This window comes from Physeter macrocephalus, chromosome 7 (genome assembly GCF_002837175.3).
Source record: "Physeter macrocephalus isolate SW-GA chromosome 7, ASM283717v5, whole genome shotgun sequence".
NCBI lineage: Eukaryota > Metazoa > Chordata > Mammalia > Artiodactyla > Physeteridae > Physeter > Physeter macrocephalus.
The window spans coordinates 153,162,758-153,180,540 of NC_041220.1; the positions used below are offsets into that span (position 1 = coordinate 153,162,758).

Consider the following 17,783-nt stretch of genomic DNA (forward strand, 5'->3'; position numbering starts at 1 on the left):
GAGCCCCCGCGCGCGCGCCGGACCCCGCCGCTCCCCGCCCCTCCCCGCGGGCCCGCCCCCTCCGGGCCCGCCCTCCCCCGCGCGCCGCGCCGCGCGTCCTCCCGGCTCCCTCCCTGTCCGGGGCCGGTACTTTCCTCCCAAGTTGCAGCGCAAGTTTGCCAGTGGCCGGCGGCGGCGGCGGCGGCGGCGGCGGCGGGGGCGCCGGGAGCCTCCCTCGCCCTCGGCCTGCCGGGGCTCCCCGGAGTGCATGGGCGCAGGTCGGGCGGCCCTGGGGGCCTGAGCGGCCGCGCCGCCTCCGCGCCCCGCGCCATGGAGGGCGCAGAGCCCCGCGCGCGGCCAGAGCGCCTGGCAGAGGCCGAGGCGCGGGCGGCCGATGGCGGGCGCCTGGTGGAGGTGCAGCTGAGCGGCGGCGCCCCTTGGGGCTTCACCTTGAAGGGCGGCCGCGAGCACGGCGAGCCGCTGGTCATCACGAAGGTACGGAGGGCGCGGGACGCGCACGGTGACAGCCGGGAGGTGGCCGGGGGCCGAGGGACTCGTCGGGGGGTAGGAGCGCTGGAGGGGGTGTCCGGTTCGCGCCCCCGGGCCCGGGACGCGCGTCCGCCTGGGTCACCTGCGAGGCCATGGGTAGCCGGGCTCGCATAGGTGTGTGGTCCGGGCGCCACCCTGGTCCCTCTGCGTTGTTTCCCCAGTCCTGCGGGCTCCCAGCGCCGCGCAGTTTCAATGGCTCCTGTTCCGGGTCCCCTCCCCTCCCCCTCCGGGGAAGGGCCTGGCAGGGTCCCCTGTCACTCCCGGCTTCGCCTGCGCCGGCCTGCACCTGTGGGCCTACGCGGAGGTCGGGGAGAGACGTCCCCACCTGTGTTTGCCTGTCTAGGTACTTGTTTCTGCACCCCTTGGACTTGCACCCGTTATCGCTAGGAAGCCCAGACTAGCAGCTGCCGCCAGCCTAGCTTCTCGATTCCCAGAAGCCCATCAATATTTATTGACTTTCGCTTCCAGCCCTAGACCCACGGCGCTCTGGATACCTGCAAAAACAGATTGAAACTTTTCAGCGTCCTTTATAAAAGTGGGACTTGAGCCCCCCAAATAAGTCCCTAATGTGTGTGTGTGTGTGTGTGTGTGTGTGTGTAGGGGTTACTTTAGAACTTTGAATTCTCGTCTCAAAACAGAAAACCCATCCTGAAACTTACCAGCCAAACCTGTATAATCCTGTAAAAGCACACAAACAGCCAACCAGTCGTCCTGTTTTCTTCTGGTTAAAAGTGTCTGTTGGTCAGTTTCTCTGGGAAGGTCTGGGCCGCGCCGTTCCTGAGGACAAAGTTCCCTTTAAAATGCAAAAACTCTTGGCTCCTAGTAGCGTTTGAAGGTGACTTACTGGTTTTCTCTGCTTTCCTGCTTCCCCGCAGCAGCAAGAACTAAAGTGACTCCTAACCCAGCCCACCGGATTGAATTTGGGAGGCGGTGTGGCTTTGTTGTCTAGATAGTAAATGAGACAGTAAACTCTGATCTTTATTTTCTCTCATTTTTATATTGATAAAACTAGAGACTTTGAGGGGAGGCGTGCACTTGAATTTATGTGGAACCGGGCAAAGAGGCTGTCGTTGTTGTTGTAAGTTTCACCCATGTGCAACCCATTAATGAATTAGATTCTTCGGAAAAATGTATGTGGTGGAGCAGCCATAGAGTGTACACCTTGTGCAGGACAGGCATTTCCTGCATATGCGTGCATTAAGGCATAGTAGCCTGTGCCTTTTTCATAATAAAAGTTTTACCGGGCATTTCTGATGGTAAAAGTTAAAAAGATATCAGGTGAATTACTCAGACTTGTATCGTTTCTAGAGAGTCTTTTAAAAAAGAATACGCGCACGCGCGCGATTCAACCTGTCTTCCTCGGACCTGTCTTTACAGCAGATGGAGTTAAGTCGTAAAACATTATTTAAGATGACATCTTGCTTTTTGGGCTTATGCAGTGTAAGAAAGCTGGACTTAAACTCTAAAAATTCAGTTGTTTTACCGGAAGCTGGAGAAGGGGACCTCCTCCTTTCTCTGTACCTCATGTGCTAAAAAACCCCACGCATTCTTAGTGGCTTCTCTTCTCCTTGTGCAAGAGGACCCTGTTCTAGAAACTGAGGGAGGTGGGCAGTAAAACCCATTGACACACACCAGGGCCTCTTCAGGGCACAGGAGGCAGGCCGTCTGCTCCTGATTTGGCCCCTGGGTTGGCTGTCAGGGTAGTTGTTAAGGTGTGTGGGTAGGTAGGGCTAGGCTGGTAGCGGTGTACACGCCCTGCCTTTCCAGATCGTGCTTCAGGATTCTGCAGAAATAAAGCTGCTTATGAGTCTTATCTGAGATGCTCATGTGTCCCTCCCTTAAACTGCTGCTTGGTTTTTATAGGTGCTTTACTGTGACTGGAGATTTGTGGTTCCTTTGCTTAGGATGGAGAGGATTCAGGACAGTTTGGGACATCTGTGACAAATTTCCAGGCACACTTGTGTACACATGAACACACGCGTGCTCACACATGCATGTATATATTCCTTAACCACACATTGTATTGCGTGGTATTTGCAGTATTTCACCTCCTTGTCTTTTCTCCTGGATTAAGTCATCACTGATGCTTGCTTACAATCCAACAGCTGGTAATTAACTCACATTATTAGAGAAGGATAAAGGAAAGCGTGTCCATTATAATCACTTAAAAAATGGAAATAGACTGTTGTGATGGAGACTGGGGAAATTTGTTCCACCTCCAGAATTTAGATTAATCTAAGCTTTGAATCTTCTTTTCCCAGTACCTACTGAAAAATCTCTAGGGATCCTTAAATAATAGGCCTTCTAATAGCTTTTTTTTTTTTTTTTTTTGCATTTAAAAAACCTTGTAATTAAATTGTTAACATATTAGAGCCCTGGGATATTATACAGCTCATTTCTAACAGAATCTGACTTGGAAGAAGCTTGATACAGTGTAAGAGGATGCACTCTGCTTACGATGATGAGTGTCTCAGTTGAAAGCCTCATAGGAGTGTACATCTTAGAACTGGAAGTGATGCCAAGAACACGGCTGGTTCAATCCCTGATCTCCTGATGGAGTTTTTAATTTATTTTATTTATTTATTTTTGGCTGCGTTGGGTGTTCGTTACTGCCCACGGGCTTTCTCTAGTTGGGGCGAGCGGGGGCTGCTCTTCATTGCGGTGCGCGGGCTTCTCATCGCGGTGGCTTCTCTTGTTGCGGGGCACGGGCTCTAGGCGTGTGGGCTTCAGTAGTTGTGGCTCGTGGGCTCAGTAGTTGTGGCTCGCGGGCTCTAGAGCGCAGGGCTCTAGGCGTGTGGGCTTCAGTAGTTGTGGCTCGTGGGCTCAGTAGTTGTGGCTCGCGGGCTCTAGAGCGCAGGCTCAGTAGTTGTGGCACACGGGCTTAGTTGCTCCGCCGCATGTGGGATCTTTCCGGATGAGGGCTCGAACCCGTGTCCCCTGCATTGGCAGGTGGATTTTTAACGACTGTGCCACCAGGGAAGCCCCTTGATGGAGTTTCATTAGCCCATTTTGTAGATGAAACAACTAAAGCCAAGGAGGGTTCAGTGGTGTGCCCTGAGGTCACAAACCTGACAGGTCTTGAGAAGGGTCCTCGGGACCAGATCTTGACCCTGCACGTCTGTCTCTGCTTTCTCTCCACTTGGCGCCACCTGCTCTTGTCTGGAATCACTTGCAATGCCATATTCAGTAACTTTGTCACATCCTGTGAGGGTTTTTCAACCTTGGCACTACCGATGTTCTGGGCTGGATGTTTCTTTGCTGGGGGCGGTGGCGCTGTCCTGTGCATTGTAGGGTGTCTAGCAGCAGCCCTGGCCTTTGCCCACTGGCACCACCCCCCAGGTGTGACAACCAGAAAAGTCTGCAGACCTTGCCAGATGTCTCCTGGGCACAGATCACCCTCGCTTGAGTAACTGTATATCACTTTTGCTCTGAAAGGATTTTAGCTTTGAACGCTTGTGTTTAATTCTTCTTTTTGAAGATACTCGGAGACCCCTGGCATAGTCAGCTTTGGCGGGGAAGGCTGTTTTCTTCCTAAGCGCTGGCCCTGATAATAGGCTTTATTTACATAGTAAAACTCAAACAAATACTTGCTTCATCTGCATTTCTGTATCTGGATAAAGGAAATGGAAGCAGGAACTCCCGAGTGCTGTGTTCCACGGGCATTCGGCGGGGCTGCTCTTTTCTCTGGGTCGGGTTTGAAGTTAAAGGGATACTGACTTCCTGGGAGTGGCCTTCTTGGCATTCACAGCGCACACGTAAAGTCCCCAGCCAGGTGGCAACCAGATTTGTAACCGTTCGTTACATTGACACTGACTTGTAGCTTGACGTATTACCAGGGCTGGAAGATAACACAGAACCCCAGTTTTTCACACTGCTGTCACAGAGGGAGCAGAAATAAAGTCCGTGCCTTAGGAAACTCCAAAGGCTTTGACTCCTTAGTGTTTCCGAGACGGCGCTTTGACGCGGGACCTCTCAGGAGCTGTGGAAGTAGGTGCCATGATGTTGTACGTGGTCCTGCTGTCTGCGTGGCGCTTTCTTTCCCCATCAGCTCAGCAAGTGTAAAAGTTCCATGGGGGTGGGCAGGGCCTGATTTCTAACGTGTCACTGGAGGGGCTAGAATTCCAGAAGGGCCTTTGGGGATTCATTAGGAAACCTTAAGTGGGCCAGCTGGGTGTCAGCAGACCCCCTTCCGCCTCAGGAATGTTTGTTAACCGGGGAAGGAATGAAGCCCCTGCCCCTCCTTTTCACCGTTTCTTAGGTCCTCCTCACCCCTTCCCGCCAAGAATGCCAGAGCCTTAGCCAGGAGCTCCGAAGAAGACAGTAATTTGGGCCTGGCCTGGTCCCGCGGGCGGCTCCTTTGGGAACCCGTTGATTTTCAGGTTGCCTTTGGGGACCAGAGCCGTCCTGGGGGGGTGGTGCGGGAGAGCTGGGGCTTGGGGGGCCCAGCCTGACGCACCCTCGGGAGCCTTCGGACCGTTCGGCCTTTCACGGGATGCCAGGCCGTGTCCTTAAATGTCCTTCTTGGTTTGCGTGCTCAAGGAGGGCTGGAGGGGAAGCAGGGCACCTTTTTGGGGGGTTGGCCCACACACCCAGCTGGCAAATGTCCTGTGTCAGCCGTTAGAGCTCCTGATGGCCGAGGCTTGGGGCAGAGACTAGCTGTTGGTGGGGGCCCGGAGGTACCTTCTGTGGTGGTCTGAAAGGGGCGTCCTTTCATGGGCTGTGCTGAGTCACGGTCGTGGGTGACCTGGCAACCCTGGTCAGGACAAGTTGTTGTCTGGTCGTCCTTATATCTGCCCCCAAGAGCCAAGTTCTTTATCAGTTACCACTGAAGGCTGTGAAAAAGCGGGGGGTGGGGGTGGGGCGTCTGTTGAATTCAGCTGTGGATCGGGAACCGCTGGATCTCAGCCTCTCCGGGTTTTGCTCGATGCCGGTGTTGAAGCAGAGTCCCACGTCAGCACCCGTCTAAGGACCACTGCCACTCTCCCAGGGCTCCACAGAAATAAGTGGTGGGTGGGCGAGGGCTGGGCGCCCCTCCGCGGCAGACCCAGGTGCGGTGGGTGCCGTTATGGCCGAGGCAACTCCTGGGCACCGTGAGATCCCAGCCTCTTTGAGGCCAGCTGCAGCTTGCTGATTGTTCGGAGGAGTGTAATGCCAGAGACTCATTTGTATTTAAAAATTAATAGTACGGTTTAAAAAAAAGAGTGAAGGGTGAGTTTTCTTTCCTGTGCTGAAACACCTCTCCAGTTGGTGGAAAGGCAAGACGTGCCTTGCCAGCTGGCATTCAGATATATCTTTCTTCCCCTGTCCCAGCCTGTGCCTAGCTGGGTCCTGTTAATTGTTATCCCTGGTCCTCCGGAGGTGTTTTGGGTGCAGGGGTGGGAAGTCTGGCAGAGAGACCCAAGTCCCATCCCGAGCTCTGGTGCTGGAGCTTTGAGGTGCAATGGGTGGGGGTGGGGGGGGTTCTTCCTCCCGTAGAAATTAATTCAGCAGGACTCACGTCTATAAATCCAGAAGCTTCCACAGTGTGAAAAGCTATAAACTTAAGCTGTGCATCACACTTCTGCATCGTGATGCATTTTGCCCTTCCTGGTTCAGTTATGAGTGCTTCATAACATGTCCTGACATTCATCTTTTGAAGGGAAGAAAACAAGTTTGCCCGAGAGCTAAATGTAGAAGAGAATGAGAATGAAAGGCTCATAAAAATAGCCGTTTTCACCTTGTCCTAACGAGCTGGGATTTCTTAATTCACCTTGCTATTTCTCGGCTAAAGAAACTGGGCTCCCGGCTTGGAAAGGGCTGGCTTTTCTATTTGGAAGGCATTTTGGAGCTGTCCTCTTGCGGAAGTTGTTTTGTGTCAGCATGCAAATGAACCTGGATTTGAGGATTTCTTCGGGGCTCTGGGGAGCCTTTCTTCTTGTACACTGGGCGCAGTGTAAACAGTCAACGAGATAATTTAAGGACTTAAAGGCTGAACAGACTTTTTATTCAGTCTTACCTCTTACTTTTCATGCACTGCAGTCAGGCATGGGGCCATCCTTTGATGAGAAATTATGCAAGCCGCACTCTTCCAAGCTGCAATTTCCACCCACACGAAGGGTTTTGAAAGCCCTCAGGGTTGCATATTGCTCTTTTGGTCTTTTTAAAACCTTTTGCCAGTGTCCAACAGAGGGAGGGTGTATTCTGGAAGAATTCTTTTCCTGTTACCTTGCTGGATTCGATATTTGCACGGCCCTGTGGTAGGTGGAGCCTGTTTCCTTGACCAGTGCGAATGTTAAGGCCTCTCTTTGGGGGAACATACCTTACTAGAAGGACGACGGTGGGATACGGTTAAAAAATAATTGGACTAACTTTACTTTAGATTCGAACAAATAGGGTGGTTCTGAAAAGCCAGGATGTTCTGAATTGCAATGCAGAGGTAACTTTTTTTTTTTTTTTTTTTCAACCTGGGCTGTTTTTCTAAAATCTCCTGGGTATGAAGTTGGAGGCAATGGCTGCAGCCTCTGTTGGATGGATCTGGAAGAACAGTGCTCTACATGGCCTGGGAAGGGTTGCGATTGTCTTCCTTTTGGCCAAACGTGACCAAGACTTTCAGATCAAAGGCAAATTGTGAAGGTCAACAAGAACCCAGGCAGGGGTAGATTGTGTGGGCTCTAAAGGCAACATTTTACTTATTCAAGGGAGGAAAGACACAAAATGTTAGTGTATCTTTTTGAGTTTTGTTTTTATTTTTATCAAAGTGGCCCTTGCCCAGTTGCAACGATCAAATAGTTCTGCAGGGCTTGTCATCATACCAGCAGCTCCGCACTGTCGTTTCCTCTTCCCTAGAGAAGCTATTGACACTTTTTAGCTGATTTCTTTGGGCATTTGCCTATATTCTGTATGGCTGCTACTTGCATTGTTCCGTTTCGGGATAACTCTTGACTTCCCACTATGGAAGCTTGGGATGTAGTCTTTTTTTCCACACCAACCACCCAGACACATACCTTGGGCCCCCATACTCCCAATGTAACTACATCATAATTTTGGTTAGAAGAGGGTTGGCTTTTCCAACCTTAGCACCACTGACGTTTTTGGGCCAAATAGCTCTTTGTCGTGGGGGACCGTCCTGTGCCCTGTGGGATGTTGAGCCGTACCCCTGGCCTCCACCCGCTAGAAGCCGGTGCAGATTCCTCCACCTCCTGTAGCTGAGATGGTCAGAAACGTCTCCAGACGTTGCCAGATGTCCACTGGGGGACAAAAATTGCCCCCTTTGAACTGGGAGTTTGGGATGAGCAGATGTAAACTGTTATATGTAGGATGGATAAACAGCAAGGTCCTACTGTAGAGCACAGGGAACTGTATTCAGTATCCTGTGGTAAGCAGTAATGGAAAAGATATTAAAAAAAAGAATGTCTCTATGTGTAGAACTGGGTCACTTTGCTGTACAGCAGAGATTGGCACACATTGTAAATCACCTCTACTTCAATAAAAAAAAGGGGATGGATTGGGAGTTTGGGATTAGCAGATGCAAACTATTGTATATAGAATGGATAAACAGCAAGGTCCTACTGTAGAGCACAGGGAACTGTATTCAGTATCCTGTGGTAAGCAGTAATGGAAAAGATATTAAAAAAAAGAATGTCTCTATGTGTAGAACTGGGTCACTTTGCTGTACAGCAGAGATTGGCACACATTGTAAATCACCTCTACTTCAATAAAAAAAATAAAGTTAAAAATACCGCCGTGCGCTGAGAAGACCATGGTTCGGGGGAGAGTCGTGTGCCACGGTGTTCATTGCGGCGCTCTTTGCGGTGGCCAGGACGTGGGGGCATCCTGGCTGTCCATCGACAGATGAGTGGATGGGCAAGATGGCTGGTGGGGGGCGGCCGCGAGGCGCAGGGAGGTCAGCTCGGTGCTCTGTGACCACCTGGAGGGGTGAGATAGGGAGGGTGGGAGGGAGACGCAAGAGGGAGGAGACGTGGGGATATATGTATATGTATAGCTGACTCGCTTTGTTGTACAGCAGGGGCCGACACACCATTGTGGAGCAGTTGTACTCCAATGAGAATGTTAGAAAAAAAAAATAATATGAATATAAAAAAAATAAAAATAAACGGTAAGGCATCCTGCAAGTATGTAGAAAAAGTTATTTAAAGACAAAATTTATTTTTAAAATTTGTTTTTCATCTCATAATTGACAGAATAAAATGTTATAGCATTTGCAAAAAAATAAATTGCCCCCTTTGAGAACCACTTGGCTAGCAGTATTCGGTGTGTATGTTATTTTGAATGCCAGTGCCAACACTGCTGAGCCTGGTGGTACAAACTATGATTATGTCTCCTGCACAAGTTTTCATAATCACCAAGGGTAAGGGTAGGCTTTGTTTCTTTGCCTCATTTTCTACGTGCATATCGTTGATTCATCCGCCGCACCTTCCCCAGTTGCAAAAAATCTTTTACTATATTCGGACACCCAGGGGATCGATCGTCTTTTGAGACCTTCTGTATCTGAGAACGTCATTATTTTACCTTGACAGTAAATGGATTGTTGGGTGTGGAAGTCTGAGTTGGAGACGGTTTTCCCTCGGCACTTTCTTTGCAGGTGGTGTTCTCATCTCCGCTGGTGTACGGTATTGTTGGGGAGACAACAGAGCTTTCTGTTTCTTTTCTTTTTTTAATTTAATTAATTTTATTTTTGGCTGCGTTGGGTCTTCGTTGCCGCATGCGGGCTTTTCTCTAGTTGCGGCGAGCGGGGGCTACTCTTCGTTGCGGTGCGCGGGCTTCTCATTGAAGTGGCTTCTCTTGCTGCGGAGCACGGGCTGTAGGCCTGCGGCCTTCAGTAGCTGTGGCACGTGGGCTCAGTAGTTGTGGCTCGTGGGCTCTAGAGTGCAGGCTCAGTAGTTGTGGCGCACGGACTTAGTCGCTCCACGGCATGTGGGACCTGCCCGGACCAGGGCTGGAACCCGTGTCCCCTGCATTGGCAGACGGATTCTTATTCACTGCATCACCAAGGAGGTCCCAAATCTTTCTGTTTCTTAGTCCTTTGGACTAACTCTAATTTTTTCTGTCTTATTTTTCTTTTCTCTGTATTTTTGTTCTTCTCAGGAGATTTTGTACAGCCTTATCTTCCAATCCTTCCACTGAGTTTTAAACATGTGCTTTTTTTTAAATTTCCAAAGTTGTTTGTTTTTTGTTTGTTTTGTTAGTGTTGTTCTCGAATGTTCCTTTTTGATACCATACTGATCTTGTTTCATGGTTCTTCTTTCATATCTTTGAGAATGTTAAAGTGGTTTAAAAAAATGTCTTCTTGCTGTGTAGATTCCGTTTCTGAGCTCCACTGCTTTTTGTGTGTTTGTTTGGCTTCTGTTGGAGGCTCAGTTCGTCCTTGCCGTTTGCAGGTATGTAAGAGTGGGTGACTGCGATGCTTTTTGGAGGCTGGTGCATGTGGGTGAGTGATCTAGCCAGGCTGCTTCTCTGGGGACTCCTTTAAGGCCATAGCTTCACTTGTTTCTTTTGGGCTGGTCACATCCCTTCAGATAGTAATGTTTTCCTCGATTGAACGTAAGTTTCCGGTGTAGGGCAGATTTGAAAGTTGGTGCGAGGTTTGCCAGTTTAGAGGAGCCCTGCTTTGCTCGGAGACGTGAGAGTGGTCATCTCTTCCTCCTGCTCTGGCCACAGTGGTTCCAGTCTGGAGAGAATGTCTTGCATATGTAGCTGAATCGTGCACTCTGTCCTTAACCTTTTCTCACCCTTAATCCTTCAGGCTGTCAAACTAGAATCATTCCCACTTCAGTGTATTGACACAGGGGTGAAATGAGTCAGTATGGAAAGTTAGCTCTAGTAGATTTTTTTTTTTTTTTTTTTTTTTTTTTTTACATTTTTTAAATTTTATTTATTTATTTTTGCCTGCATTGGGTCTTTGTTGCTGTGCGCGGGCTTTCTCTCGTTGCGAAGAGCGCCGGCTACTCTTCGTTGCGGTGCACGGGCTTCTCATCATGGGGGCTTCTCTTGTTGCGGAGCACAGGCTCTAGGTGCGTGGGCTTAAGTAGTTGTGGCTCGTGGGCTCAGTAGTTGTGGCTCACGGGCTCTAGAGCGCAGGCTCGGTAGTTGTGGCGCACGGGCTTAGTTGCTCCGCGGCATGTGGGATCTTCCCGGACCAGGGCTCGAACCCGTGTCTCCTGCATTGGCAGGCGGATTCTTAACCACTGTGCCACCAGGGAAGCCCTAGTTCTAGTAGATTTAAATTCCATCTCTTCTCCCCCTTTCCCCCTTTCCCCTACTTCATCCTGCTTCACTAAGAACTTGGAAAACTATAAAAAATAATGTGAAGAAATTTCTTAAAAAAATAATGTTAATGTATGAAATTGCCTGTTTATTATGGAAAGACTTTAAGCTGGATTTTGTATGGCAACATTTTAATGTGTCTCCTAGAGATTTTGGTACTTATTCTGACTGTTTAGCATTGGATTTGTAGAAAAGCATTTAATTTAAATACATATCTTACGCCCAGCACCAGTACATTTGTTGTGCTATTTACAGCCCACTGGAAGTGATTATTTCCTCCTTTCCACCAAAAACTGGTTTTTAAAAAAATATATTTATTTATTTATTTAGGCTGCACCGGGTCTTAGTTGTGGCATGCGGGATCTTTAGTTGCAGCATGCAGGCTCTTTAGTTGCGGCATGCGTACTCCCAGTTGCGGCATGCGTACTTCTTAGTTGCGGCAGGCGGACTTTTAGTTGCGGCATGCCACATCCCTTCAGATAGTAATGTTTTCCTCGATTGAACGTAAGTTTCCGGTGTAGGGCAGATTTGAAAGTTGGTGCGAGGTTTGCCAGTTTAGAGGAGCCCTGCTTTGCTCGGAGACGTGAGAGTGGTCATCTCTTCCTCCTGCTCTGGCCACAGTGGTTCCAGTCTGGAGAGAATGTCTTGCATATGTAGCTGAATCGTGCACTCTGTCCTTAACCTTTTCTCACCCTTAATCCTTCAGGCTGTCAAACTAGAATCATTCCCACTTCAGTGTATTGACACAGGTGTGAAATGAGTCAGTATGGAAAGTTAGCCCTAGTAGATTTTTTTTTTTTTTTTTTTTTTTTTTTTTACATTTTTTAAATTTTATTTATTTATTTTTGCCTGCATTGGGTCTTTGTTGCTGTGCGCGGGCTTTCTCTCGTTGCGAAGAGCGCCGGCTACTCTTCGTTGCGGTGCACGGGCTTCTCATCATGGGGGCTTCTCTTGTTGCGGAGCACAGGCTCTAGGTGCGTGGGCTTAAGTAGTTGTGGCTCGTGGGCTCAGTAGTTGTGGCTCACGGGCTCTAGAGCGCAGGCTCGGTAGTTGTGGCGCACGGGCTTAGTTGCTCCGCGGCATGTGGGATCTTCCCGGACCAGGGCTCGAACCCGTGTCTCCTGCATTGGCAGGCGGATTCTTAACCACTGTGCCACCAGGGAAGCCCTAGTTCTAGTAGATTTAAATTCCATCTCTTCTCCCCCTTTCCCCCTTTCCCCTACTTCATCCTGCTTCACTAAGAACTTGGAAAACTATAAAAAATAATGTGAAGAAATTTCTTAAAAAAATAATGTTAATGTATGAAATTGCCTGTTTATTATGGAAAGACTTTAAGCTGGATTTTGTATGGCAACATTTTAATGTGTCTCCTAGAGATTTTGGTACTTATTCTGACTGTTTAGCATTGGATTTGTAGAAAAGCATTTAATTTAAATACATATCTTACGCCCAGCACCAGTACATTTGTTGTGCTATTTACAGCCCACTGGAAGTGATTATTTCCTCCTTTCCACCAAAAACTGGTTTTTAAAAAAATATATTTATTTATTTATTTAGGCTGCACCGGGTCTTAGTTGTGGCATGCGGGATCTTTAGTTGCAGCATGCAGGCTCTTTAGTTGCGGCATGCGTACTCCCAGTTGCGGCATGCGTACTTCTTAGTTGCGGCAGGCGGACTTTTAGTTGCGGCATGCATGTGGGATCTAGTTCCCCAACCAGGGATCGAACCCGGGCCCCCGCATTGGGAGCGTGGAGTCTTACCCACTGGACCACCAGGGAAGTCCCTAAAGTGTTTTTGAATAATACTGATATTTCCTTTTTATAATATTAATGCAAGGTAGCTCTTTCAGATCAATGTGATATTCAGAAGAATAAGATTTTAAAAAGTGGTTTGGGAAGTAAAAATAGTAGGAAAGATGAAGGTTAAATATCCCATGACAACAAACTCCATTTCTTCACTGCTTTGCTTTCTGGAAGTAGAAAATCTTGGAGGGCATGGAGTCAGACCCAGAGGCTTGGTAGAGACGCTATCTGCTCCCTGGAGCGTGCGTCTCCTTTTCTTTCTGGACATGCTGCTGGACTACACTTCCCAGCTTCCCTTGCAGCTATGAGGCCATAGTTCTACCCAATCAGAAGCAAGTAGAAGTGATGCAGGCCATTTACCGCCTGTCGTGCTTTCCTCTTCTGGTTGTCTGGAATGAAGATGGTCCTAGGGCAGAGCCTCATCCGCACAGGTTCCTGAATGCCTGAGGAGGAAGCTAGCTGACCATAGCCTGGTTACCCTCCCAGTAGTACCAGTGTATGAGCAAGAAATAAGCCTCTGTTGTATTTGGGCCGTTACACGTTTCTTTGATTACTTACTACAAGAGTTAAGACCATTCTAACAAACGAAATCTGGGGAGAAATCAGGAATTTTCTTTGTTGTTGTTGTTTTTTTGTTCTGTTTGTTTGTTTTAACTTTTTATTGGAGTATAGTCGATTTACAGTGTTGTAAATAGTTTATAGTATAGTTTCAGGTGTATAGCAAAGTGAGTCAGTTATAATATACATATATCTACTCTTTTTTAGATTCTTTTCCCGTATAGGTCATTACAGAGTATTGAGAAGAGTTCCCTGTGCTGTACTGTAGATCCTTATTAGTTATCTGTTTTATATGTAGTGGTGTGTATACGTCAATCCCAGTCTCCCAATTTATCCCTTCCCCCCATTACCCCCCTGGTAACCATAAGTTTGTTTTCAAAAGTTTTCCTTCTAATGAATACCGCTAGCTTTAAGAGACTGAATATATAATGGTTAATTTACACCCATACAGAGGGAATGATTATTTAGTTTGTAGAAGGAATCACTGTGGGTGTCCAATTAGGATGTAGCTTATTCCCTGCGCACTTGTTAGTAAAATGAGACCTGCAGGCTCACAAGTTCAGCTTCTTTCCACCGTAGCTTTTCCCTCAGCTGGTAATTTAATTTTCACCCTGTGTTGCTTTGCCTTCCCCTCCCTGCAGACGATTGCCTGGGAGCTATGGAGAGGAGGGGCAGAGGCGGGGAGGCTCCCCAGTCCAGCTACTTAGCTTAGCCCGGGAGGGCTGACCAGAGGAGAGGAGGGCGGCTGCCGGTATGATGTCAGGGCGTGCACCTTTCTCCTGGTTGAATTGTGCTTTACTTACCATTTGGGTTCAAGTGCAGAGGGTATTGCCTGGGCGGGTTACATGAAATCCTCATTAACCGGGCTGCCTCTATCAGATTAATCAGTTATGATCTTGCATGGCAGGCTCTTATTTTCCCTAGGGAATAGAAAACATAGACACATGAGGTAGACCATCAAGGAAAGGGAGATAAAGGCGAGTGCAAAGTAAAGCTGGTCCCCGGAGGAAGGTGGCATTGGTGTGGGGATCTGAGGGTTAGGGGCAGTGGGTGCTGAGAGGGGTGAGGAAGGAGAGCCTCTTCTGTTCCAGGTGTTGAAATGCTTACCGAAAGCCTGGGAAGGTAGGTGGTGGGGGGGAACCCCGGTGGCCCTCCGTGACTTTCATAGGAGGTGAAGGGATTCTTTGCTTGTGGCTTTGGAAATGCGGAAGCTGATGAAATACTGCTGCTGATGAAATTCTGATCCTGTCTGTGTGAATTGTGCCATGTTTGTAAATTTGTAAACACAGTGATACTTATCTGTGCTAATTGTACATGTGCTTGTCAGTTTGTAAGCGTAGCAATACTGTTTTTTTCTTGTTGCAGAAAGATTCAAACCATCTTCAAAAAATTGAAACTAAGGGAAAAGATAATCAGCAACCCAAAACATTTAATAATCTTATTTTTGGTAATGGAGCTGTGTTGAATTTTTTTTCCCCGTCTGTGGAATTCTTTGCTTGGTACCGGGCAGATCTAATTATGAGTTGCTTGAGCGTAATTCTCTTAAGAATTAACGTTGTCGACAATGTTTGGAGTCACATGCTAGCTTAAAGGAAGCTTAGTTTTGTGTATGCCACTTGGAATTTTAAAAATGACATGTTTCATTACTATGGCATCTATTGAGTTTTATCATTTAGCTTTTTGTAGACAAGCATATAAAAAAGAAAACCCTAACTTCTGGAAAACTGAGTACTTCGTATTGATCAAATGCGTTGGTCTTTAAAACAACTGTGTGCTTTTTTTGGTAGGTGCAGCTTTTCTTGTACTTTTCATTAGTGTTTAGATGCCCTGAATCTTGGAGGAAAGTTTGGAAACGAAACATCTGGACTTGAAAAGACAGGCCTGCTGCTGCTTGGGTCATATTTATTTTGTGTTGATCTCCCCACAGAGTGGATGAAATCGTCCAGAGTGGATGCCTCTACGGGTTACGAGCTGGGGCGGGGCTACTGTTTCCCCTCTTCCTCCCCGTTTTCAGGGGCTGGCATTTTGGAGAAAAATTATTAGAACCTCACACCACTGCATGTAGTTGTGCAGTTTTACCCCCAAAGGTAAACTGACAGTGTCTGCTGCTGATCGAGGACACTCCTTCCTGTGCTCCCTGGCAGGGACTAGGTTTGCTTTTACAGGGTGTAACTCTCAAATTACCTGGGGTGTTACTGCCGATCTGAAAGAGATGTCTCATTCACGCAGAAACGCTTTCTCCTTCTTTTGACCCTTGTGAAAGTGGCCTTTACTGGCTCTTCCCCTTGGCCGTCCGAGGCAGTGTTGGTTTCTGCTGGAGGCCCCTCCTTTCTCTCTCCTCTCTTGTCTAGGTGGTCTCGTGCGCTTCCTTGAGGCAGGCAGCCAGCTCTCAGGTCTCCGCTGCAGGCCCAGATTCTGCTGGGAGAGCCCCCTGGGTACCGCCCAGGCTGCTCCAACTCAGCCTGTTGCAGCTGCAGATCTTGCACCTTCCTTTACCTTAATTCTCCTGCACTTCCGGGCCTGCCGACAGGTTCATCCCCCAATGCGGGAGTCATCCTTGATGCTTGTCTCTCCTTGAGCTTCCGTGGCCAACCGATCACCCAGTCCCTGGAGCCTCAGTGTCTCGTATTTGTACCTTCTCTTTCACCCCTGGTGTCCTGGCCTCCGTTATCGCCTCTCGGGGCAGGCACGGGACTGGCCTTGTACCGTCACCACCTCTGGACTCTCCGTGCGCCAGCCTCCTCTAGACCCCCAGCAGTGCATGTGCCGGAGCCCAGCTGGGCTTCTCAGGCTCTTGCTGGAAAGGTAACTCCTCGTGTTGCACCTTAGCTGGCCTAGAAGGTTCTTTATCTTTCAGCTGCTGCCCATTTCCAGCCTTGTCTTCTGCAGTCCTCCCTCCCGCCTTGACTGAGGAAGGAACCTTAGGTGTTTCTAAAGAACGAGGCCATGCGTGTTGTGAAGCCATCACAGAATGACGCTTCCCAGGCCTCCCAGCAGCAGGGGATGACTCGCGGTGTGCGGCGGGCCCCGGAAGGAAAAGCCGAGTGCGGGACTGGAGGAGTCTGCCCTGGAAAGAAGGTGCCCCCGGCCTCACCACAGCGACTTGTTCTGCACGTTGCGGTCGCCTGGTCCTGCCTTATCCTGGAAAGGCAGGCGTGCGCACCCGTGTGAAGGAAGCCCCGCCAGAATCCCCCGCGGTGGGGAGAAGGGGAGAGGGTCCGTGGGCTGTCCTGAGTCTCCCTCGCCTGCTCTCCCGGGCTGCATTTCTGCTGTCTTTACTGCCTCCGAGGTCCCTTGTTAACCAGACTTCAGTGTCATGGGCATGTGGAGGAGGGGGTGGCCCAGGGAGTGTGGAGGACGCGGAGAACCTGACCTGTGACCAGCCTGGGGGGCAGGCCCCCCAGAGCACCTGTGGCCCCGCGCTGTCGGCCAGAACCAGCCCGGGCCTGGCGCCACGGGGCGCTCGTCCTGTGGGTCCACGTAGAGGCCACGGCCTGGCTTCCTTGCCATCCTTGCAGCCCCGAGAGCATTCTGACCTCTGGATCTTTGCACATGTCTCCCAGCTCTGCACCCTCTTGGACTAAGGGTGCATATGCACAGTGCTGAGGAAGCCCGGTCCCTTCCCTGGGGGGGCTGGAGAGCGTGCAGGGCAGGCCTGCCGGAATGTTTTTTCCCCTTGAGTTTAAAAAAATTTTTTTAATTGAGGTATAACTCACGTAGCATAAGATTCATCCTTTTAAAGAAGTGTACAGTTTGGTGGGGTTTAGTATACTCGCTTAGTTGTGCAGCCATCGCTCTAATTCCGGAAATTTTCATCACCCACAAAAGAAACCCTGTGCCCGTGAGCAGTCGCTCCCCGTTCCTGCTGGCCCCAGCCCCTGGCAACAACCAGTCTCCTGTCTGTCTCCGTGGGTTTGCCTCTTCTGGACATTTCATCTAAATAGAGCCGCACAATGCATGGCCTTTTGTGTTGGCTTCTTTCATTCAGCATCACGTTTTCGAGGCTCATCCACGTTAGCGTGTGTCAGGACTTCATTCCTTTTTATGGCTGAATAATATTGCACTTTATGGATAGAGCACATTTCGTTTATCATTTGTCAGTTGGTCGACATCTGGTTGTTTCCACCTTTTTGCTTTATTTATTTATTTATTTATTTTTATTTATTTATTTTTTTTTTGCCGTACGCGGACCTCTCACTGCCGTGGCCTCTCCCGTTGCAGAGCACAGGCTCCGGACGCACAGGCTCAGTGGCCGTGGCTCACGGGCCCAGCCGCTCCGCGGCACGCGGGATCTTCCCGGACCGGGGCACGAACCCGTGTCCCCTGCATCGGCAGGCGGACTCTCAACCGCTGCGCCACCAGGGAAGCCCAGCCTTTTTGCTTTTATGAATGGTGCTCCTGTGGAGGGGCGCGCATTCACGTGGTCGTGCCTTGCTTTTGGCTGCTGCTTCTTGCTCTTGGGCACGAGTGTAGAGCATCTCCAAACAGCCCTAGAAAGTGGACACGTGTATTTCTCCTGTATCACAGATAGGGTAGAGATTTGCCAAAAGGGGGGACCGCACCCACTGCCCTGGCCACCCAGCAGGGCCGTCCTCAGGAGGAGGGAAGCTGCAGCCTGTCTCCTGAGTGCGT

The 17,783-nt window shown here is 49.4% G+C and overlaps 1 protein-coding gene across 1 annotated transcript in view; it reads left to right on the plus strand.

Moving 5' to 3' along the window:
• Nucleotides 1-213: 213 nt before the first annotated feature.
• SHROOM2 (shroom family member 2) overlaps nt 214-17,783 on the plus strand; it is a 156,215-nt gene continuing 138,645 nt past the window's right edge. The window contains exon 1 of the mRNA XM_055086342.1: nt 214-474. Within this exon, the coding sequence (XP_054942317.1) occupies nt 310-474 (165 nt within the window). The 5' untranslated portion in view covers nt 214-309. The remainder of the gene's footprint in view (nt 475-17,783) is intronic.